General features: G+C 38.7%; 1 protein-coding gene across 1 annotated transcript in view; it reads right to left on the bottom strand.

The window, feature by feature from the left end:
- The window catches only part of HSD17B12 (hydroxysteroid 17-beta dehydrogenase 12), an 83320-nt gene that overhangs the window by 9737 nt on the left and 47730 nt on the right, over positions 1-25853 (bottom strand). The window contains exons 5-8 of the mRNA XM_063289633.1: positions 23168-23232; positions 20952-20996; positions 10613-10647; positions 2509-2590 (exon numbers count right to left, since the gene is read on the bottom strand). Of these exons, the coding sequence (XP_063145703.1) occupies positions 2509-2590; positions 10613-10647; positions 20952-20996; positions 23168-23232 (227 nt within the window). The remainder of the gene's footprint in view (positions 1-2508; positions 2591-10612; positions 10648-20951; positions 20997-23167; positions 23233-25853) is intronic.

Raw genomic sequence — 25853 nt, 5'->3', positions numbered from 1 at the left:
CCTCAGTATCACTTTTCAACAAAGCATGGAATGGTTTCATAACAAAAGAGCTGTTATAGCAGTTGCAGAATTGAGGGAAAAGCAAGAGAAACGCTTCTGAGCACACCACCAAAAATCACACCTATTACAGAAGGTTCCCAACAAGGGTTCTGTGCAGACTGAGAAGCCATATATATAATGGAGAGATACTATGGTGAACATGACTGCGGTTGTTGTTTATTTATGAAAAATATTTCTATCCTATCACAATCAAGATTCTTGGTGGCTATTGTTGTTATTATTTAGTTATTATTTACCAGGAGCTCAAGGTGATATATAAAATGGGGATTAGTTTATTGTATGAAATCTCTTAAACATTTGGGAATAATTCCAAGATAAATATCTTTATTGATAAATGTGAATACAGTAAACTATGTAACTCAGATTAATACTCATGTTAATGGATGGTTAAAAATTCAGATGGTAGAAGAATAAATCTGAATATGAACTTTACTTCAACACTGGCATATGTTTTAAGAATGATACCTATGTTAATCCCACTTAGATATTTCAGACAAATTGGTAAGTTAGTTATTCAGTTTATGGGATAGTCAGGTGTCAAGGTTCCCTCTTTGTAAAATGTGATTCCCATATGAAAACAGGGATCCTTTTTGGCAGGGGGGATGAAAATGATTTTGAGTATGAACCTCTACTGAAACAACCACAACATCGTTATCTGGCTCCTCTGAATCAGCAGGTACTGAACTCTGATTTTAGTCTGAATTGAACTGCATTCCCAGCACCACTGACTCTCTGGGTTAATTATTATTTGCAAATGGTGGTAAAATGGTTTTTTGTTTTTAAACTTGGACTGAACAAGGGGTTAATACCCTAGAGCTGCTCATTGCTAATTATACTTTTACGAGAATCTACAAAAACTGCTGAATAGCAATATATTCATTTAAACTTTATTATTCTCCCAATTTGGAGCTGATGCTTTGGTGACCTTGGAAACCCCTATAATTTTGAATACATTAGAAGAAGTATTTTTAGAGGCTGACCCCACAATTTATCTACATCAACAACTGAATAACTTTACTAAGATAAATAACTGCTTATTTACAGAAAACATGGAACAAAGAATTGGAGTATCCCATTTTAATAGGTCTCCAGTTTTTAAGAATATTAAATACGTTGCTTATGAACTTTTTTTCAGGCTTGTCACCTCAGTGAATGTTTAACAAGGGTTTGTTATCTACCTTTTTATGTAGGGGACGTAATAAATTTGAAGGAACATTAACACACTGATTTGAATATGCCCTCTAATTGTTCCACATTAATTTAACATGCTTAATGTTGTCAGCAAGGTTTCAGCAAAGGAGATAACATTTAAAGATGTTAATGTATTGTTGTATTATATTCTTAAAATTCAGAATATTTTTATTTATGAACAACTCTGGGTCTATTGCACCTAGAATGTTGCAAAAAGGATTATAATGTGTTCTTAGAAAGCTAGTAAAACAGATGCCAGAAGTTGGTTGGAAGAAATGTGCACTCTCAGCCTTTGAAATGGTTGTCTACTGATGTAATGGAAAGACTGGACAATATGATTTTGTGTGGTCGAGGTTTAACTTGTTACTTAAAAATTGAGCTCTATTTTTTAAAAAAAATTATACAACTCTAAGTTTACTAAGGTAGTTTTGTAATGGTTCCATATTTGTTGGTTGCAGTTTTTCTAAAAAAATATTATTTAATGCTACTTTAGCATTTTATGACTTTATGTCTTTTAAGCAAGAATACCAGTTAAGAAACAAAGCACTTCCTCCTCCAATTTTTTCTCGCAATAATCCTGTGAAGTAGGTTCAATAGAGAGATAATGACTGAGCCAATGTTACCCAGTGAGCTTCCATGGCTGAGAATGGATTATATAATCATTACACCAGGCTCAAATGTTCACCTGCCCTTTCCTCTAATGTGGCTGCTAGAATAGCAGAAGTGTTGGTTTTAGAATAACTGCAGTTTAGGCTGTTGCCTGAAGTGTAAATTATTATTAATCTTCATTACGATTACGTGAAAGAAGCCAGGCTTCTGGAACCATAACTGGCCTATAAGTAGTAAAAATGATAAACATACTTAATGTACATCAAAATCTATACATTAATGCAGAATACAATAGAAATCAATTGGAAGGTTTTAAGAACTGGGCTCACATCAAAATACTTCCTTAAAATAGTGGCATTCAAGCCAACCCAAATTTGTAAAGACTCCTTGCAAAAAGCTGACGAAGGCAACTATATTTTGAAATATAATATAATGCTTTCCCACATCAACAAAGTTACAGGCACATTTCTTTTTAAAAATCTGAATTAAACAGAGCCAGTTCCAAAGACCCTGTACCCACTTCTGTGAAATAATGAAGTCTTTTATTCCCTTAAAAGGACTACTGTAAATATTACATTCACCAGTCCATCCACTTCAGTTGAAGAATGAAAAAAATCACAGACAATTGTGTTTTCCCCATATATGTACCTTGCTTCCTGAATAAAGACTCAAAAATGGAGTTGACATTAATGCAGACATAGAACTGATATTAACTATTATTCCCTTGGACCTGAAAAAGTAGATAGAATATAAATTATAACAATTGTTGAAACAAAATAAAACACTAAAAATATACAGATGTTAACTATTCTTACGGCATGCAATGCAGCAAAGGATCTAAATATAGAGTTTCTGTGGGACCCTGTGGCATTCTGGGGAATAAAGGTGGAAGGTAACTTAAAGCTAGTGTTTCATTATGAAGTGTGCATAGTCATATACTTTTAAAAAGTGTGTGTGTGTATACACATACATACATACATACATACATACATACATACATAGATATACACAGAGAATCACACAAACACACAAAAATGTATATTCACAGATACCAACAAGGGACTCCACAGGCACAGAGGAAATGCCCATTGTATGGTGAGCAGCTGTTTCATCTGTTACAGCAACAACATAAACCATACAATCCCTACTAAAATGTATTATCTTCATAATTAGCTATTGGGTAATGGATTTGTAACTGCCAGTCAAAGGTAAATTGTTTTCCCAGGGAAGTTTAAAATAAAAAGTTCTGTAAAACAACATTAAAATATGAAATCAGATACACAAACCCAATTAAAAACAAACACCAAACAGTAGCAGGTAAATATACAGCATAACAAATAATTCAAGGGCAAATAAGAAAGGAGCCAAGAATATTTTTAGAGATAGGAAAAAACATTTGGTTTATACATATCAGCCTAATACTCTCAGTGACTGACAATATTATGGGACTCCATCTTCTAATCTTAAAGGCTCAGGAAGATACATGCAAACACAGGGGGTCCCAGATAACATGATCGGAAATAATTTCAGACTTACATATTTGGTTATTTCAGACAGCTTAACTCCTTTCATGATCAGTTTATATCACTAGCCAGTCAGTATCCATTCCCATCTTGCCTGGATGAATTTTCATCCTTTTCACTCTCATTTGCCTCTAACGTCTGCATGATAGAAGATCCTAGACTGAAATCCAGTGCCTAAGAGAACATCTACGTAATGAACTATTGCCAACTTTGTTGGGAAGTTTCAGGTTTGACTTACTCTTCCAGTTCCTAAGATGCAAATATGCACATGATTTTATGGGGAGGCAGAGTGGAGAGATTGGAGAGGAAGGGATAGGAAGGGATTACAAGAGAACTTTCTTCTTGTCAATCTCAAATGTTACAGCCTGCCTTGAAAAATCCAAATGTTCTTCAGAAACCTTCCAGCCTTTGAAGCCTAATTTTCTTTCTTGGTCATGATATTATGGCAGCATAGCCTTTCCCATCCCTCTATCTTCAACTTTCCACAACTCAGTTTTCTTCCCTTGACTATTTAAGTCCGTCACCAATTCTCATCTTCTTCTTTGGGGAGGCCACTTTATTCTTAGGATAATTTTCAATCTTGTCAGCTTCTCTCAATTTTTGGGACAATTTGGATTCCACAAGTTCTGAGAGACAATCCAGAACTTGAATAACTGCATTATAAAAATCTTTAAAAATCATTTTAATTTCCTCCATAATTCTCCCCAGTAGATTATGTTACCCTCTAGTGCCTCAGGAAGGTAAAATCCATTAAGACTGTAATTGGCAACTCTCTCCAGCTCCTTTATCTTCAGTGTAACCAATCAGGAAAATAGAAAGTGATAACAAAAAATGTTCCCACAGAAAAGTGAAAGCAAATAGGTCAGGATTCCAATCTGCAGATTCAGCAAAGAAGAAAAACTATTTTATACTCCTCAAAGCTCACTTTGGTAAAAAAAAAAAGGAACAATAAAAAAACAAAATTCTTAAATCTCAATGTTACAAATTGTATATAAAAAAGCCAAATCACCAAATTAATAAATTCCAGAAATAATGAAAGTCACCAAGAGATTCCGCATTTCTTTGCTGTAAAAAGCCTCCTTTGTTAAAAATTAAACAAAAAACCTTGGTGTTATACAAATGGGGTGGGCAGCTTTAGAGTCCATTTTTGGCTTCAGCGCGGCTTAGGAAAAGATGACAGCCCTGCCTCCCAGCTGATCATTCACCAGTCAATCATGAAACGCCATTTTGCCGTCTTCTGGCTGCAACCAGCCATCCGGAGAGCACATGGGATGATTCCTGGAGTTCTCCTTACTCTGGAGAACACTTCTGGGCTCTAAGGAAGCCTGCCTGAGCCTGGAAAAATTGTCACACTGACTGGTCTACTGTGAAGATCGCGAAAGACACAGTTCAAGCTGCCATGGAAGTCTCAGTCCTCGCATTTACGACTGTCACAGGAACCTGCACTCATATGATTAGCATTCAGGCTCTTCACAATCGGCATGAATTTACAAATGTCACAGCATCCCACAGTCACATGATTGTTATTTGCATGCTTCCCAACCAGCTCGCAACATGCAGTGTTAATGGAGAACATGGAAGTAAAATCGTAGGTCGCGGTCATGTGATATTTCACTTAATGACCATGGTGACTTGTTTAATGACCAAAGGGGAAGTGATGTCGTAAGTCTGTCATGGTCACGTGATTTTCCACTTAGCGACTGTGGCGCTTAGCAATGGAGTTGCCAGTCCCAATTGTGGTACCTAAGCAAGAACTACCTGTATTATCCTGGTCCAATCCTGATTAGCTTTTTCAAGATTAGCTGCCATCTGCCTTAACATAATTCCTTTTAAGCATGTCACCAATGAAACAAATGTTTTATGACTTTCAGACAATTGAGTGATCAATTCATAAAATCAGTATAATAAGCATAATCAGTACATAGGAAAAATAAAAACTGAATTGCTTTCAATCTACAACAAAAAGAAAAAAGGCAACAAGCAAGTACAAAATTAGTCATAATACAAAAAAAAATAAAAAAAATAAATCAAAAAGTAACAAAAGCGTGTTTGTAGTATTTTGGTAGCATCATTTTTTTTTCCTCTCATAGAATAGGGGAAGTTTTTTCTTGGTTGGTATTACCCTTTTACAAGTGTTAGAATAAAAGCATAGCTCTAGTGCCCATTTAACTGAGAATACAGTTTATTCATTTAAAAAGTTAGTTTGATTAAATATTATATCCCCAATGACTATTAAGATTTCCCAAGAATGTAGGATTTTGTAGGATTTAATTTGTTGTTGTAACAAATGATAAAGTGGGGCATTACAGCAGGATCCAATTCAATGCCAAAAGTCAAAAGAGCAGCATTTCCTCTGTAACCAGGGATGCATTCAGGACAACATACAGCCATATGCAATTTTATCACATTTTTACTAGATTTCTCCAACATGAATACATTAAGTGAGAAACTAGATATATCCTATTTATCAATGGTTTTTTCTTGGGCCCAATATTCACAAAATATACTGTGGACAGGGTGGGTGGGGGAATATATGGCATAAATTCACTAATCTTTGCTATTAAAAAAATCCACCAGTAGGCAGGGAGAAAAATGCCACTCACAGACAAAATATAATACACTTATTCAGAACAACAGAGTTACTGACAATGAATCACAGTAAATGTAAAACTAAGGCCCAATTCTCTTCTTCTTTGTAGAACTGTTAAATAGGGAGGATCTGCTTTCAGAACCTAAAGTTCTTCGGTGTGGTGAGCAAAAGTAATTGCAACAAAGAACAGTACCTTCAAAATGGGGAGTTAGAAGTTTATTGAGGATGTAGATTCAAACTGTTTGGAGAGTGGCAAGAATGATGAAGTTTCAAGTTGGGATTGGATTCTGAACAGGTGGATAAATACTGAGAAGACTTTTCAAGAAATATTTCATGACTGGATGAAAAGAAATTGACCATCATTGTTGCTGAAATTTTAGCAAGATAAACTCTGCTAGATAGTGATAGTTTCAAAAAATCCTAAAGATGATGACACGCAATAAAAAGGCATTTGCTACCTGGAGAAAATGTTGTGGCAGATCTAGACAAAATACTAAAGTATTGTTGTCACACTGACAACAAAAGCATGTATTTCGAAAATCATGAAAGCTGACCCATCCAAAAGGATGAACAAAGAAAAACAGATGCCTTTGAACTGTAGTGTTGGGGGGGGAAAAAGCTGGAAATACTTTGAAGTGGAAGCACCAGTAGCAAAGCTAAAGCTTAAATATTTTGGACACATAATGTGAAGGCAAGAGTCATTGGAAAAGATTCTGATCCTTGGAAAAAGAGAAGGCAACTGGAAAACAAACAAACAAAAAGCTAAAAGCAGCTAGATACTATTATTGATGTCATAAGCAGGAACTCACAGAACTCAAACAAAGTAGTTTCTGACAGACAATCCTGGCAAAATGAGGTCCATGGGTCATGTAGACTCAGAAGTGATAGAATGAATGAACACCAACAAACTCAGAATGCAAGAGGAAGGCCCCGAGCTTTATATCAATGTAGATTTTAAAAAATCTGCAGTGGTCAGGTAAATGGATCAAAACTGAGTTAGCAAAAAAAAAAAAAAAGGAAAATGTTTACACTTAGAGAACATCCAATAAATGGTTTATCAGAATTGATAATACCTATATAGAGAAGGATGAGGTTGAATGAACTGTGACATTGGATACAAAATTTTGAAACTGGGATGGTTAGACATAAGGAGGAAAAAGAACCATGCTTGTCCAAACCAACATGGTGCTATCAAGATAGTGGGAGACTGAATGTGATTGATCGTATCATCAGAACTCTGCTGATAAGCCAGTAAAGGGAAACACATACAGAAATAGTTCTATCCATTCATAGAAAAAGGCATCCCTCAGAGAATCCTGGTTTTAGCTTGCTTTGCTACATACCCAGGAGCAAGGAATTTTGGACTGAGTAGTGAAGTGATTGATTAAAAAAAATGCCCATTCCCCAGCAAATGAAAGAGGTTGAAAATAATGTCCTAAAGCAGGCCTGCACAACATGCAATCTGCCAACCAGCCCTGTGCAGCTTCCTGGCATTTTTAAAAAGCCCAATAAATTCACCACTGCCAAATGATGTTGCTGCTCCGAAAGACATGTTGCTGGCTGAGGGCTTCCAATGCCTCATCTACACTGTCAGCTCCATTGCTGCTGCTGCTCCGCTAGCTGCCAAACAGCTGATCATCACACCAGGTATTACTTTGAGTCTAGTGATTATTTTTAATTTATCAGTGTGGCCCTTCCCCTTTACATTGAGACGGCCTGTTCTAAAGATTCCTATTAGGTAGAATTCATCCACAATTAATCTGGCAGTCCAATTCCTTCTACCCTCTAAGATAAATTTATGAGAGCTGAAATTTTTGATTAAAAAGTAACTCCTCTTTGTCTGAGATTAAATAATGAGGAGGGAATTTGTTGGAGGCTTTTGTTGTTTGATTTTCCCCTGGAAGCAGTAGCTGGCTGTGAGAATGAGAAGGAAGTATCTAAAACCTCAACCCCCAATTTTGGTATTAAATCTTACAGGATATAGGAATCTACTTCACACACAATTCTAAGTACAGTAACTAGGCAGAGTGGCATTAGTGTTTGGTTTTATTTTTAAAATGCTCAAGGAAAGCATCCAGTTCTCTTCAAAGCTGATTTTTCTCTGAGGCCTGATTGCAATCTTAGTTAGTCCTTATCTGTTGTTCTTTGTTCATACTTCATCTTTTGAAGCACAAACCTTTTCCTTAAGTCTAACTCCTATCCATGCTTTTCCCTGCTGCTGTGAGTTCATAATAAACTCTAAATATGATTTTAAAATGCTATTTTTGGCATCAGTTTGTGACTGGGAGAACTGCCACTGGAATAATAAAAGGGAAAAAGGAAAAAAACCCTAAGCCAACAACAAAAATATTATATATAAAAGGGCTTCTCATACACATATATATGTATACAAACTTGCATACAAGAGTTTCAGTAAAAGATGACCATATTTCATTATAATCACTCATGGATAATCTACGTCCATAAGCAATGCATTCATAAGCTACATCAGGTCTTCAGTTCACTGAGTAATTGCAATTTTAAATGTATCTTTTCAATGCTGAAGGAAAATGTTTTTAACAATAAGAAGAGTGTGGAGAATTCAGTTCCATCATCCAGCCATCAGACTGTAGAAAGGGAAAGGCATTTCCCTTTTTTGACCGTGCTTTTATTATTATTTTTGAGGAGAGGAAAATAAAGTAGTGGCAGCAAATACTAAACAGTTACTGCTGCACAATCTGGGGCTGTCCTGGTTGTAAAGACATTCTTTATAGCTTCTCAACCAAGACTTGAGATGCCTGTCATTACTGTGACTGATGGGAAAGGTAGAATAAATATGGTAAAAGCATTCACCATAAAAGGATTGGAGGACTATTATAGGTAAGAAGAGGTGAAGGTAAACTAGATCTAAATAAGGGTGGAAGGCTAAGAGAAAACAGTGCTGACAAAATTCTATGGGAGGTCTAGCAAATGGCATCAATGCCATGGTTACTGCCAAAGATCTCAATAAAATCTGAAACTGCCTTACAGCAGCACAACCCAGTGATGCATTTCAGGTGCCAAGTTTGCAAGGAAGAGATCTGTCCTCCAGTATACAGGAGTGTGTGTGTGTGTGTGTGTGTGCACACGGGTACTAATAAAAAACATAAGATAGATGTAGATGATTTGTCTAGATTAGGACAAATACTATCTGTTGGCAATGTTCTTATATTTCAAGCACTTTCAAAACAATGCTCCTACTGCTGTAAGTCCAAAGGCTTTTCATGAAAACGCAAGTGGTACTTCACAGGATTGCAGAAGGTAGAAGAGAAAACAAAACAAAACAAAATTAATATGATACAAGGAGCATTGGAAAAAAACAAATTAGACAAGGACAAAACAAAATCTCTTAGCTTTTTACCAGAGAAATGCAGAGGAAGAACTTAATGGTGCTATAGGTGCAACAGTTGAAAAGGAATTGAGCCTCAGCTGTGGGCACATGCGTACCTTTCACCACAATCTCAGCAACTGGAAGTTCCTGACAATGATTCTTGTACAGGTGAATGGATTACACATTGGAATTACACATTATGCAAAACTAGCAATAATGTGTTAAATAGTAAATATGAAAAGCTCAATGGGGAGTAAGTTTAGTTCTGATGAAAGAAAATGAGGATGTGACAAATTTCAACTCAGCACTCGTGAAACTGCTATGGGGTTACCGCTATTCTCAGGCTCACTTATCAAAGCCAGGAGACTGCACCAAGAAAAGAAGACTTCAGCACTGATTTTAATTTCGGTAAGGGCTTATATGACAGCAAGGAACGTCTTGCTCAGTCAATCAATACTTTAAACACTGAGCAAAGAAAAATACTTTTAATGGCCGAAGTCTCTTAGGTTTTTGGCATTGTCCCACCATGAAGAGATCTGAACAGATGAGCTTGGATGGAAAAATGGACCACTTAACTCATCAAAAGAGGAAATAATCTGCAAGGGAGCAGAAGACACTTTAATGCAGAACCAAATATTGTGCTTCAAAAACAAGTATATCAAACTGAAGGAAGAAGAGAGAGACTAACGGTAGCATGGTTTTCTGTGCCCATTTTTGGGGAATATAACCTGGAAGGGACCAAGCAAATGATAATGTTTAGTTTTCAGAAGAACTATCTAGCTCATGTAACAATGGCGTAAATGGAGAAATGTCAAAAGGACGATCTACACTAATACTGAAAGGCTGCCATCTCTTATTATTCCAGAGTCTTTTCCTTTTGGGCATACATTTTCTGTACCTGCCATATAAGTACAGCTTGTTCTCTCTATCTGTTTTTCCTCCAGTGACACTCAGGAATGACTTTAAGGTTATTCCCAGGAAAAGCCCAAAATCATAGCCACCCCCACAGAATAGCTTGTTGTTGAATTCTCACTGATGAGTCATTCAGGCTCTTTAATTCCATTTTAAAAAGAAATCACCAAACAGTGGAAAGAAAATAAAAAAGGGAATCAAGTAGAGATAGGCTTTCATGGTCTGATGATTCATGCACCCAATCCCATGACTCACACAGCATTACACTGCCAATAAAATATGGAGGCCAGGCTGATTAGTCACAGTAATGAATTTTTCAAAGAAAGGATTTTCCCCTATAAATAATGATGGCTGTCTGGATGTGTTTATGTGACTCACCTTTCTACCATGCGAGGAAGCACCAACTGTGTCATCTGAAAAAAAAAAAACAAGGAAAACGATCAAGTAATATGTAGAAACCAGATTGAGGAAAGCCCTCTCATAAAACAGCTGACCCCTCTTCACCTCAAAGAACTATAGAAGGATTGAAGGCTGTCATTTGTGGAGGCAGTGTATTTTTATTCTACTTATGCAGTTTGGTTCTTTGATAAAACATGTTGAGGAAATCAGATGAACTAATCTGCATGTATAACACCTTTATCAGTCTGTCTGATTCTGCGCTGTTACAGAATGGTTTCAGAGCTTCTGTATGTCACATTGGTGAGATTGATCAAATATCTAGTGCTCATGCCAGATCATACAAGAATTCAAGTTTAATTAATATCAAAGCATGGAAAACAATAGTGGTTGAACAGTGCAAACTGTATGAAGGGGATCAGAAACAGCAAGCTAAACTATTTAAAAGAATATGAAATAGAAGTCAACTGGTCACGGATTCCATTTCTCGTAAATCTCAGCCAGCATGATTAAGTGGGAGGTTGTACCAGGCACTTCCCATAATCCATTCCATTTCAGGTGAGCAGCATAAACAGGCAACCACGAATAACATTTTGTAGGCTACTGAACATGGAACGAAATGTAAGGCTTTGGCTTTGTGATTTTTAAAGGTAAAAATTTCCATTATCTGGAAAACCAAGGCACTAAAAGGGCTAGAATTATTTCACTTTGCCACAGTTCACCTAGTGCTGCCTTCTATCTTATGCAACAGATTGTTTTAGCCAGCTATTAACATAAAAAGTGATTCTAAAAGAATTTCGCTTTCTTGTGAAATAAATTGTCATAATATCAGAAAAACTGGTTCTCCAGCCAAAGCTATGAAGTGCCTAATCTGTATTTTAATATACCAAATCTAAGGAGTCTATACTATAGCAATCAGTTACCATTAAAAAAAAACAAGAATGTATTTTATCAAAAAATACATTTTGCTGTTTTTCACAGCACAAACACCATCATGAGAACATTACATTAATTCAATCTACAACTTCCATCTTGAGTCTAATTCAAATTGCAAGCTTTGTGGCTACAACATCTGCCCTAATCTTCGGCTTCACTCCTTTTGCCCCCACCTCCCACCCCCCCTACATAGTCTGACAGAGAACTCTACAAAATATAAACCATGCACAATTTTCTGTGGCATTTTCATTGTTAATCATTTTTTTAAAAATCATGTTAATTGTTTATGATAAATCCAAGAAATTAGCATGCAATTACTTGAATTAGATAAATTAAAAGATTATACTAGTGACAGATGATTATATTTTAGATACAAACTGTAATGGAGTATATTAGGGAGCAATTTAGTGAGAGAATTCAGCATTTTAAAGAACTGAAACAAATTCAGAATGAATGCTGGATCTTATAGGATAGAAAAGGGAAAAAAATAAGGAAACACTAGCATCTTTCCAGACTGTCACAGTGTTGTCCTACATACTTCACAGTATATGAATTATTAAGGCTTACTAAATATTAGTATATATTAAGTATATTATAACCTCAGTTGCTGATGTAAAATAGATAAATTTTAAAAATTAATCTCTATTTCCAGTCTTCGCAAGTGAGTCAGAAATGGAACAAATGGGAAATAAAAGTTTTCACAATGCAAATATGGGGGCGGGGGGGAATCCGGGGGGACAGGTGGGGGAAGAAAACAGATGGGATGGAGAAACTGTCCTAACAAGCAGGAACCACGCTGAGGCGAGGAATAGGTCTCTAAATGTTTTATTACTGCTACCGTAGACAGAAAATCCTACCAAACTGAAGAAGCGTGAGAAAACCCATACAGATAAACCCCAAAAGTCAAGGCGGGTCTGTTTTGTGTCTCTTTGAATGACAGCTCAAATTCTCACTACTACACATGCGTTTTCCCCCCTGGATAGGGACCCCTCCTGCTCACCATCAGTGCTCATGACATCACCCTCCCCTCCAGATTCACATTCCATTTCAGCCCCCTCTTCTCCAGAGTTCCCTCCTCCCTCCAAAGTCTCATGAGAGTCCATCTCCCCTTCCAAGCTCCCATGGGAACTGGGCAATGGTGGAATAATAATAAAACTGGGCAATAATACACTTTCCAGTGTATTAAATATTGGATCCCCTCCTCCTAGAGTCCAGAATTTCCTTGACTTCGTACTCCTCCTCCCCACCCACAATTACTGGAGGTGGGGGGGGGGCATTTGCGATTGTAAGGCACTTGGGGGAGGGTCTTTGGCTAGCAATGATCTGTGAAACATAGGATGGACTTTCATGGATGCTGGCAGCTGTAAACGATAAGCCACTGGATTTATCTGTTGCACCACAGTGAAAGGGCCCACAAACTTAGAGTCCAACTTCTTGGAAGGCCTGGTAGAAGTCAAAAACTTGGTAGAGAGCCACACTTTGTCTCCTACAGCAATCGCTGGCCCCTCTTGTCTGTCAGCATCTGCAGCTCTCTTGTAAGCATTTTTTGCTCTGTTCAGATGCTTCTTTAACAACTCCTGTGCAGCGTGAGGAGGTGGGCAACACCTGAGGGCTAACCCTGTAGAGTGCTTGGAAAGGAGACATCTTGGTAGAGGATTGCACAGAGTTGTTATAAGTAAATTCTGCCATGGGGAGCAGGGCTGGCCAATTGTCTTGCCGATAAGTGGTGTAACACCTAAGATACTGTTGTAACCATTGGTTAATTTTCTCAGCTTGTCCATTACTAGAAGGATGATGCAATGATGACAGGTGGATCTGGACACCTAATGACTGGAAAAGGGCCCTCCAGAACCTGGAAGTGAACTGTGGGCCTCTGTCACTCACCAAGTGATTTATCATGCCTCTATACCTAAAAACATGGTCCATAAACAACTGTGCTGTGGCTTGCGCAGATGGGAGGTCCTTGCAAGGAATAAAATGTGCCATTTTAGTGAAAAGGTCCACCACCACTAGTATGGAAGTCAGCCCCTGGACTGGGGGTAAATCAGTGATGAAATCCATGGAAACTGTATCCCAAGGCCCACTGGGGGTGGGGAGGGGTTGCAAGAGTCCTGCGGGCCTCCCGGCTCGTCTACAGGTATGACAAGAAGCTACGTAACCCTTTATGTCTGCAGTCAACTTAGGCCACCAGTAGTCTCTCAGAGCTCTATGGAGTATTGGAAACACCTCCGTGCCCGGCCGTTTGATGGTCATGGCAGTCTCAGTACTTCTTCCCTCAATGAGGGGGGAATGTATAATCTCCCACTATGCCAGAGGATTCCTGCTTCCGCATTAAATGGGGATGCGGTGTCTTGTAGACCCCTCTGGAGGTCATCCATCCTGGCCCTGGCATACAGGTCCTGTTGCTGCTGAGCTTTGACCATTGCAAAGAGGTCCTCTGCTTGTCTGTCTGCTGCTAAAATCTCTGTCTGGTTCACTCTCATAGACTGATCAAAGTTGTGAGATTGTAATATAGTAGCCTGGACCTCCTGGTGAGTAGCAGGGGTTGCCTGAAAGGATCAAGACAAGGCATCCTGCGCTCCAGGAACATAAGAAATAACAAAATTGAAATGGGAGAAAAACTGGCTCCATCTGATTTGGTGTGGGGTGAGCGATCTGGTGTTTTGTAGAAGCTGTAAATTCTTGTGATCAGTGCAAACCTTCACAGGAAAGGTCACACCCTCCAGCCAGTGCCTCCACTCTTGAAATGCTGCTTTAATTGCCAGCAACTCCTTGTTAAAAACATCACAGTTTCTCTCTGCCGGCGAGAGCGTGTGAGAGAAAAAGGCACAAGGAAGCAACGTCTTCCTTACTTTGTGAGTATATTGCAATAAAACAGCAGCAATAGCAAAATCTGAAGCATCTGAAAGTATTATGAATTGCTTCATGGTATCAGGATGCTTTAAAAGCGGCTGGGATGCAAAGAGTTGCTTAAATTCTTGGAAGGCTGCTTGCTCCCTCTCCCCACAAAGGAATTTGGATCCTTTCTTCAAAAGCTGTGTGAGGGGCTTGGCCCTGTCACTAAATTTATGTACAAATCTTCTATAGAAATCGGCAAATCCTAGGAATTTTTGTACATCTTTCACATTGCCGGGGGGGGGGGGGGGGGGTTGCCAAGAAAGAATTGCCTGGACCTTTGAAGGATCCATGGATATGCCTTCTGTTGATATTCTATAGCCCAGGAAATGTAATTCTGTTAAATCTTGGCAAACAGCTTGTTCCCTCTAAGTCTTTGTAAGACATTATGTACATGGGTTACATGAGTTGTAGCATCCTCAGAGAATATTACTAAGTCATCTAGATAAATGACCAGATACTTATCTAGTAAATCAGAGAAAATCTGATTCATAGATCAGGAAAATATGGTGGCCGCATTCACTAATCCAAAAGGGACCACAAGGTACTCAAATTTTCCATACCTGGTATCGAAGGCAGTCAGATATTCATGCCCCTCTTTCATCTGGATCAGATTGTACGCATTCCTGGGGTCCAACCTAGTAAAAATGCATGCTTTCTGTAAGCAATCCAGCAGGTCAGCTATTAGGAGAAGCGGGTAATTTTCCCTGAACGTGACCTTACTGAGGGAGCTGAAATCATGAACAACTCTCAAGGGTGCCTCCTGAGCTGCCGGTGCCAACGGGTCAGGCTTCTTTGGTATGAAGAATGTAGGAGCAGATGCTGGGGAAGTAGAAGGTTGGATGAAACCCATTTGGAGATTAGAATCCAAGTAATCTTTCAAGGTGGCTAGTTCCTTGGGGGACATGGGATATTGTTTCCTTGCTGGAATCTTGGCTCCTGGTATCAACTCAATGGTGCAATCACAGTCCCTATGGGGGGGGGGTAGTGCTGTGGCCTCTTGTTCGCTGAAAACATCTGCGAAATCTGCATACTTGGCTGGCAACTGGACCCCCCTGCTTCTGTGACTGCGTTGGTTGCTGGAGAGAGAAGAGCGGCTTGAATCTTGTGGTGCTGGCATTCCTTAGCTGGGAAGGAGATTGCTCCCATAGTCCAGTTCAGCAATGGGTTGTGGATCTTCAGCCAAGGACTATAGGCACATTAAGTGATGCAGTAACATAAAGTTGGATCCACTCAGTGTGGTCTCCCGTTGTTAGTTGCAAAGGTTCTGTGAATCTTCGAATCTGCCCTGCCTTGAGGGGCTGGCCGTCAATGGTCTCAACTTCTATGGGACGTGGCAATTCCATGGTCGGGATGTTCAGGTCTTGTACAGTCTGTACATCAATAAAATTGGTGGAAGCTCCAGAATCCACGAGAGCCTCTAATTTGACCTGGTGCTCTGGGGTTATGTGCATTATGACTGGTAAGTAGTAAAAGGATTGCCTGGAATCCTCGGAATGAGCCCTTCTTGATTGATGGTCTCCCTGCTGAGCTCTGCGGAGGGAGACCAATGGAGTTTCCCTGTTTGGAAGTCAAGGTGGAGGTGGCTCTTGGTTCTGCTGCTTGTCCTGGGGCTCTTACGGAATTTGCTTGGCTTCTCGCTGGGCAAGCTCTCACCATGTGCCCCTGGACTCTGCAGTAGAAACAGAGGGCTCTCTCTCTCTCCTTCTCTGTCTCTCAGCCTCAGAAGTAAGTGTCCTGCTTGGCCCGATCTGCATCGCCTCCTCTGGTCCTGAGTAGAAAGATGCTGCAGAGAGAGCTGGAAATCCTGGAAGTGCTCTGAAGACCCTGCCTCTCCCCGGCTGCATCTGTCTGAGCTCTTCTAGCCTGGCGTCTATGACCACAGACAGCTGATATAAACCTTTTAAAGTAGCTGGTGTTCCCTGGCGCACTAATTCGTTTTTTATTTCCTCATCCAGCCCGTTTGAATTGGTCTTTCAAGGCACTCTCATTCCAGTCCAGATATCCTGCTAACAGCTTGAAATCAGCAATGTAGATTCCCACCCTCTTGTTGCCTTGCTTGAGCTTCCGAAGTTCCTGGCTGGCAGTGACCTCTCTGATCGGGTTGTCAATGTGTGCTTGGAACCCTGCCAGAAAATTCTGGTAGTTATTGAGAATTGGGTCGTTGTTCTCTACCATGGGAATAGCCCATTTGGCTGCTGGACCCTTTAGCAGACTTAAAATAAAAGTGACTCTGGTTCGGTCTGTTGGGAACTCTGCCGGTCTGCTGTCGAAAAACATTGTGCACTGTGTGAGAAAGGTTCTCAACTGTCCTGCTTCTTCTCCAAACTTCTCTGGTAAACTGCCCTGGGATCAAAAGACTACTGGTGGGGCTGCTGCTGCTGGCACCGGTTGTGGGATGATCGGAGCTGGTTGTTGTAACTGCTGTAGCATAGCCGCTTGTAATGTGTTGACCTGGAGATCTTCTTGTTGCTGGTGTTGTTGCAAGGCTGCTGCCAGTTGGTGAATGGCTTGCTGAATTTCCTGGTTTTCCGAAGACATTTTCCCAAAAAGAATTTTTTCTTTTCTTTCCTCCCTCTTTCAATGGGAGTAGGAGTTTGTTAGGATTGATGTCCTGACAAGCAGGAACCACACCAAAATGAGGAATAGGTCTCTAGTGTTTTATTACTGCTACCGTAGACAGAAAATCCTTACAAACTGAAGAAGTGTGAGAAAACCCATAGAGATAAACCCCCAAAGTCAAGGCGGGTCTGTTCTGGTTCTCTTTGAATGACGGCTCAAATTCTCTCTACTACGCATGTGTTTTCCCCCCTGGATAGGGGCCCCCTCCTGCTCACCATCAGTGCTCATGACAGAAACCTTGCATAACGATCAGCAATGGCTACAGAATGCTTGCAAAGTATAAGAAGAGGACAAATGACTTCGGTGGACATGAGTCCTGGACAATTCTCATTCTCATATACTGCATGATATGGATGCAATACTTGATTTCCTCAAGCATGTAAGGTCTAAGTAAATAATCTGTGATAACGGAAAACAGTTCAACAGGAAGAGATAGTCAGACTCTATATCCTACACAATTCCTTTACTGCTATTTTTATATTATTTATTCATACTCTGCTCTTAGCCTGAAAGTATCCCAGAGTGAATTTATAGAATACAAACAAGACAAACCCTGCCCTCAGATTAGCACTGTAAAACTCTATGGTGTAAAAGAAAAAAGGGGATGTATAAGGACAACAGTAAAATTCAAGTACCACTCCTTAATGTTTTATGGGTCATATAAAAGCCAGAAGTGATATTAAATGGGTTGCTTACAGAGGCACAGATATCACAATCACCCACAGAGCAGATGGTCCTATAGCTCTTCCTCCTTGATCATTGGTATCAATGGTCTCTGGGAGGAAGGAGGAGGGGAACACAGTCTGTTGCATCAGCAATGATCAGAGATGGTAATTCCTCATTCTTATGAAGTATTTTGCTTTCTTAAACATCTAACAATGTATTTCAGTATAGTCTGCCTATGTACTTAAGGTCAGCTGTCTCTTATAATCATTTCTGCAAAGTACAGTAATGGTGTCAAATTACCATACCATCATGACCCAACAGATGGACTTGGGCTGGAAATAACAGCTGTCTTCTGTGGAATAACCAAGTGGCTTTTTAACAAATCACATCTAATAGCATATTTGTAAAATGAGAATTAAAACAATTTGAGCTAGAGAAGGTTAATCAAAGAACAAATCTGACTAGCCACTGACAATCAGAAGTTCTTTTCTAATGCCACCTTTTCTAGCTACTACAAGCAACTTTTTAAAAGGTCTAATTTCCATTCTGAAGAATATGAACATTTTAGGTAATTTTAGGTATTCTGAAGGAATACAGGACTATGTATAGAGGGTAGGACAATAATTTTTAGATAGATTAAATATGGCAAATAAAACACTTCCTATTTTACTGATTACTATTTACAGCATTTCAACTAAGCATTTTCATGCAGTAATAGCCTATAGCAATCAAGGAGTCATTTATTTCTGAGCTTCCTGAAAGGCTCAGGAACGTCATATACTGCATCTAAGTGGGGATTCTGACATTTTCTCTGGATACAGGTACAATCATTTGCCATCATCATATATACAGTATCATCATATATACGGCACTAAATAAATACAATGTGAATCAATAGGATTCTTAAGCATAGTTCTTTTGATAAGGAAGTATTTTTTGGAATGCAAGCATATATAGATTTTACAGATAGTCCTCAGGTTACGACGGCAATTGGAACTGGGAATGCCGTCGTTAAACGATAGGGTATAAAAAGTAATGTCACATGACCGGATTGCTTAGTGACAACAATCCAGGCAGTCCTGGTTGCTGTCGTAACCCGAAGATGTGTGGGCCATTAAGTTGGAAGCAGAGGGAGTCCCAGATAAGGAGTGCGGGGGTGCCGCAGGGGGGTGGGGGAGGCCCCGGGAGAGCCAGCACAGGCCACACACTAATTGGGGGAGGCCAGGTGTGGTGGATTTTGGCAGTGCTGCTGGTTCTTGGGAAGGAGGGAGCTCATTCCAAGAAGGGGAAGGAGATAAGAGGAATCATAGTCCAGGAGGCAGTTGTGGGAAAACGAAGAGGTTCAGAATAGCCCCACCTAGAGCTTTCCCAGGGTATTTCCCCTTAGGTTAGGTAGAGTTGCTTTAGCCTGGCAAAATTCTGTCTGTATGGCCTTAGCAAATAAAGAACTGAAGTTTGGCTGGACTGATTCTTGGTCGTTCTTGGGCTGGGCCTGACACCAGGGGAGGGCTTGGGAGGCCTGGTGCAGGCCATGCATGGGTGCAGGAAGGCCAGGGAATGGATAGCGCAGCAGGACACAAGCACAGGAAGGCCAGGGGGACTTACCAGAGCAACTTCCTACCTTCCGTGCTGGCTTCCCCATTGACTTTGCTTGCGGGAAGCTGACAGGGAAGGTCGCAAATGATGATCATGCGACTGCAGGACGCTGCAACGGTCTGAAGTGCGAGCCAGTTGTCAAGCGCCTGAATCGTGATCATGTGACCGTGGGGGTGTGGTGATGGCCGGAACTTCAAGGACCGGTCATAAGTACCACTCATTCAGTGCCATCACAACTTCGAATGGTCACTGAAAAAGTGGTCGGTAAGCAAGGACTACCTGTTAATAAAAAGGTATGTTTAAAAGACAGCTGAAGTGTGGCTTTTCAGCAGGCCATACTTCAGGTTCAAGGGTGTCTTAGCACAATACCACTCCCCGCCTACATACCCTGGTGAGTACTCCTACTAGCAGAAGACAAAATTAGTAGTGCTCCCTAACCAGAGGACAATTTACACTCCCACTTATTAATTTAAAAGGGGGAAAATTCATGTAAGAATACAGTAATAAAAATAAAAGTTTATATGGCATGATATATACAGTACATCATACTCCAGTAGAGGCCTACAACATTACTGTTTCTAGAAAGTGATTATATTTAAACTCAGATGAAATAGAAAGCTATAAATAGAAGTATTAGCATACCACATAGAAATAATAAGTTAGGAATACTGGTTGTTTCCTTTATATCAGCATCTTTTTAGTAGTTAAGATTTATGTGTTCTTTTGACCTCAACTTTGTGACATCAGAGATATGTTTAATTTCAAAAGACAGAGAAGCATTGCTTTGAGATTTTGGAAAGTAGGGGAAAGATTTGTTCTCGAAATGAGAATGCCTGACAATATTGTTTGGGAAAATGGCAACAATATGTCATTCTCTCAAGCAGAGGAAATAGCAGTCTTTCTCTATCAAGGCGGAAATGCCATGCTTCCAAATGAAACACTTGTAAAATGGTGTCCAGAGGAAAGGCAGAAGAGATGCCTGAAGCCTGTAATGTAACTGAAAAAAATTAAATGGAACATGGAATAAAAGGAAATGAACGAATAAAACTAGCTAGAAAAAATATTCAGGGAATTACTTGTGGAACTACTCAGATTTAATTTGCAGTATGGAAAAGAACAATTGGAAAAAAGGGTGTAAAATGTTTTGGCCTCTGAGTTTTCAATATAATTTTCCAAATGCCCTTTCTCTATTTTTTGCCTGGAATATGATTCCTTAGAAAGGGTTGCAAGTTCTTCTGCTATTTCTGATGTTACTTTCTACACATCTCTTTTCCAGAGTAAGAAAACTTTTTTTATATAGAAATACCAAAAAGGCTTGGCAGGCTGAGGTATGAACAACTTCAAGAACATTTCACCCTTTCTTCTACAGGAAAGTATTGTGCTAGTAACATATGCCGAAAAACTTCAAGAAGTTGGTACAGAAAGATAGACTTATGGAGAAACTCTACAGGGAAGCCATTTTAATGCATAAAATGGCCATGTATAATTGCACCTGCTTTACAGAGACTAAAGTGCACCAAAATCGTTTTTAAGACAAATACTTTATTATTTTATATCTGCAAAATAATGTCCCTGAATTATCAAAAATTCCCAAAATGGCACTTACCTTGCACATGGATATGACATTAACATTTATCATACTGTCAATATTCTGTAATGGGGAAAAAAAAGTATAACATTATTATGAACTCTTGATTTAAAGGTGTACAGCAACTAAGATGACTAGAGTATACTATGCAAAAACCATTTGATTAAACTTGGGAGCCCAACTGGGACCCTGGTAATGCATTGATCTGATTTGATTTCTGGATCCAGAATTCAAAGAATCAGATCTCTATTCTCCTAGAGTTACAGGAGAATCAGAAATGTTAATAAACTTTTCTTAGCAGAGTTGACACGAGCATGCTGTATCAGTGTATCATCTCAAAGTAAGTTTGTTTTCTTAAAAAAATATTTTAAGGTTACCATTTTAGGACAGATTGTGATAAAATGGTAATCTCTACAATGTGGTAATCTCTACAATGATTACTGACGGTCAGGGGTTTTTTTCTGCAGAAGAAAAGGATGATGTCCCTTCCTGAATGCAGAGGAGATGATTATTGGGAGCTGAGCTGGAAATATAAGGGATTAATTCACACGTCTTTATTCTTGCTAAATGTAGCACTCTGAAAACTACAGATTATGTCCCCAGAATTTCTGAATTTGACTAGCTTCCAGATCAGATAGCATATGGACTGAATGAAAAAATAAAAATATTATCACACAGCCACTCAGGATGAGTTATTAGGAACAATGGAGCACAGCCGTGGGGAGCAAATGGTAAAATTAAGGCGCTCCCACTGTATGATCTCTTCACCCTGCAAGACACTGTAACTGGAGTGAGCCTAATTGCAAGGACTGTTCTGCTTTGAGAATGGACTTATGCGTGACATGTATACCAATTATTAATGCTTCTCCTCCTTTTCTACAGCATTGCAAAGCACCAGAAAAAGGGATTAGGACTGGACTTAACTGATACCCAACATTAGAATGGAGTGGGCTCAGGCTGATCTGCTCTACTTTGGGAATGAAAATCTGGTTCAAATGATTCCCTTTCCTGTTGGCATTTCCCCAAATTACACTGGCATTCATCAAGTGTCTGGTGTGCCCATTTTGAACTGAGAATCAGTAATATTGGTTTTAAATGTTTTTATTTTACTGGAGATAGATATTGTTTTATTTCTGGGTTGTGAGCTGCCCAGAGTTTGGGTCAAGATGGGTGGCTGAATGAATGAATGAATGAATGAATGAATGAATGAATGAATGAATGAATGCACTGAGGAGCCAAGTTTCAGTCTTGAGGCGAGAAAGGTTACAAATGCAACTTCTAAATGAGCTGAGAGACAAGGTCTTCTTAAAAAGAAACCTCAGACAAGGTCACTGAGGAAGCAGTAAAGAAAAAGAAGATATAAAAGGTAGGTAAGGTAAAGAATGAAAGGAAAGCATATCACAATTTGAAACAATATCTGTATGCTTTCTTGGCTCCAAATTACAATGCTTGTATCATTAAGGGGCAAGTACAACTATCTATTGTTTTTCTATCTTGCATTTTAATGAACTTAAAGAACTCGGTCATAACGATCTACTTTCCGATCTTGAATCCTTGTTTGAAGGTGTGACATAAATCAATTGAATGCTAGTTGGCAACAAATCAGTATTTTCTTTAGGTATTAACTTGGGAGGCTGGGGTGGAATTTTCATCATCACAGCTTTCCACATATCAGAACATAATAATATAAAGTACATTGTAATTAATTTATTTAAAGACCTCATTTTGCTATGTTTTATTTGATATTGCTTAACTATGTGTGTAATACATCTTGTATGCATTTTACCAAGTTAAGGTGGAGGTCAGACAATCAGGATATGTTAAGCACAAAGCAATTCCTGCTCTTAAAGGCCAGTATAGTAGCCTCAATTATTTTTCTTGCATGTGAAACAAAACCGAAAGAAAGACTTCTACAAACCTGAGAAACAAAAGTGTAAATACAACATTAATTCAAACAAGACTAATGCACTTAATATTGTGGGAGGCAGGATGAGGGTATGGAAGCATCCTGAATCCTTGGATTAGGATTAGTCATTACACATCTTAATTTATTTTAAGTTAATGAACCGCTTAGCGAACTCTCTCTAAATCTATGTGGGGTTGCTACTCCAGTAAGTTCTTATTCATATTTTTTCAGCTATGATTATATAAAGAAATCAAATAAAACCAGTGTCACACTTTAACAAATATCACTTAAATTTATAAGATAGGTGAGGGAGGAAAAGAATACTTACTTTATCTAAATCTGGGACCTCAAGGAAATATTCAGGATAATCATAGGAAGCGCCCACGTTGTTCACTGAAACATACATAATTTTTTTAAATTTACACCTTGAATGTATGATGTTCTGAAATTAACTTTTGGATAGCACTGTGTTTAGCTATTAGTTAAACAGCATGTCACTGACATCCCCAGTTCCTTTAAGCATTGATGCCTGAGATTATGAATGTATTAAAGTTTCTTAAATTGTTATTAATCAAGTCACCAAATAACAGTGAACACAAAAGAAAGACAATGCAACCACTTCTGTTAAAGTCAGCTCCATAAAGCACCAGAAAGACTAATGTGACTGGATCTAGACTTAGCCATACTTACCACAGATTCCTGGTTGTTTTCACGCATGACACTAAACCAGGATCGTCTACCATGATTAGTTTAACAAGCCATAATGTTCTGGCTCACACACAGCACTAAATAATCCATACATTAAGCTAAACCAAATAGCTCAATGGTTTTGTTTGATTTGTGAATTTTGCCACTGAAATCAATGACTTCACTTACCATGATTTCAATATGTCTGTTTTAAGAAGCTCTCTGCATTTAATCTATGTTTACATTTCAATCCATCAATTACAGTCTAAATTCACAGTTTAATCCTGACCTCCAATTAGGATCTGACTATGATGTATCATTAGAAATTAAATAACAGATTAAAATACAGCTTCTTGGTTTAGCTATAGCGAGAAAGCTTTCTGTTCCATTATGCAGAAACAATCCCATTTTCTGTGTACTAAGATACGGTTCATTGGACTGAGTTACGTTTGGATCAGGTCAATGAAAAGCATGACTTTAAAAGTATGCAAATGCTAACATATGTAACTGATTTTATGATTGGTACATACAGCTAAGGAAATGTCATCAGCTAAATCAGTGTAAGATACAACAGTTCTTATGAAGAGTACTTTGTATGTCAATGCAGTCTAGTTACTTTTACAATCTAGTTACTTTAAATGACATACAGTACTCCAGTTGGGATTAAACTTTAAAAGAATACAAACAGCAGCATTCTAGCAAACATGTTAATATGTAGTTTAACATTAAACTCAATTACATGCCAATATACAACTGAGTTCGTATTTTTCAGGCAATTTACACAATTATGAATTGAAATTTCATTATCTCTTAAAGAAACATAATGTGTTGCCTTTCTGTCAATAAAACACAGTTCTGTGAAAAAGAATTCATCTTCTTTTGGATTATCTGATTTTTCTGACTGAACATTATCAGTTTCATGTGGTATATAAATGGACCTTGGGTGAATGATTAATTCATAAACAAATAACCCAGGATACAACTAGACTCTATGAAAAAGCATTCACCCCTGTAGTTCAATCAATTAAGCTAAAAACATAATTATGGCCAGTTTCATGAGTACTTTACTGAATCATCACCAATAATTTGGGCTAATCCCGCCCTATGTAAATCTCATAAACTTTGGCACCCTTTATATCAGTGAAATTCTCATCTCACTGATTCTAGAGGTATGTCATGCCCCCATTAAAAGAAATTTCTGAAGGTTTCCATCTGAGGAAGGTTACAAATCCATTTCTAAAGCTCTGGGGCACAACCAACCCTCAAAGACAGAGTTTTGAAATGGAGAAGACTTGGGCCAACAATGAGTCTTTCCAAGAGTGGTTATCCTGCAAAAATAATTAAAAGAAAACAGCATAAAATGATCCAGGAAGTCATGAAGAACCCAAGAACAACATCCAGAGATCTGCAGGCTTCTCTCACCTTGGTTTAACCATCAGAAAAGTACCAGGTATAAATGGAATTCATGGAAGAGGAACAAAACCATCTCAAGTTTGGAAAAACAAAACAAAACAAACATCCCCCAAAACAAAATTCAACACCTGGATGATAGACTGATGAATCAAAAGTGGAACTTTCTGGGCTACATGAATATCATTATGTACAGCAGAAACCATATGCTGCATTCCACAATAAGAATCTCATACCACTGTCTAGCCTGGAGGTGATTGTGTCATGGCTTGAGGATGCTTTACTGTCTCAGGATCTGGACAACTTGCCCTTATTCTGCTTTGTATCAGAGAAATCTACAGGAGAATACAGATCTCTTCATTAGCTGAATACAGATCTCTTCCTTAGCTGAAGCTGAAGCATAATGGGGGAAAGGCAACAAGATAGTGATTTTCAACAAATTAAGTCTAGAAGAGAATAGATGAAGAACAAATGTAATGTTTTGAAACAGCCAAGCAAAATATGATGGCAGGCCTTGAAACAAGCAGTTCATGCTAGAAAATCTTCCAGTGTTTTTGAGCTAAAGCAGTATGACATAGAAGAATGGGCCAAAATTCCTATATAGTGATGTAAGAGACTGATCATCAATTACAGGAAGCATTTGGTTGCAGGTACTGCAGCTAAAGGTACTGTAACTACTTATTGAATCTAATGGAGTGATTACTTTCTCATACTGGCTCACTGCATGCTGGGCGATTTTATTAACTGAGTTAAACAAGAACCAAACTTTGATCTTATTTGTTCACTCATATTCACTTTATATATTAATAGGCCCTACATGAAGCTTAATAATATTCAGCAGCAAAGACACGCAGCAATTCAGAATAACCAAAAGGAGGCAAATACTTTTGCACAGAACTGAATATGATATAAATAAA

Source organism: Candoia aspera, chromosome 1 (assembly GCF_035149785.1).
Source record: "Candoia aspera isolate rCanAsp1 chromosome 1, rCanAsp1.hap2, whole genome shotgun sequence".
Taxonomy (NCBI): domain Eukaryota; kingdom Metazoa; phylum Chordata; class Lepidosauria; order Squamata; family Boidae; genus Candoia; species Candoia aspera.
The sequence above is the reverse complement of the archived record's forward strand: the minus strand, read 5'-3'. Positions and strand labels throughout refer to the sequence as shown.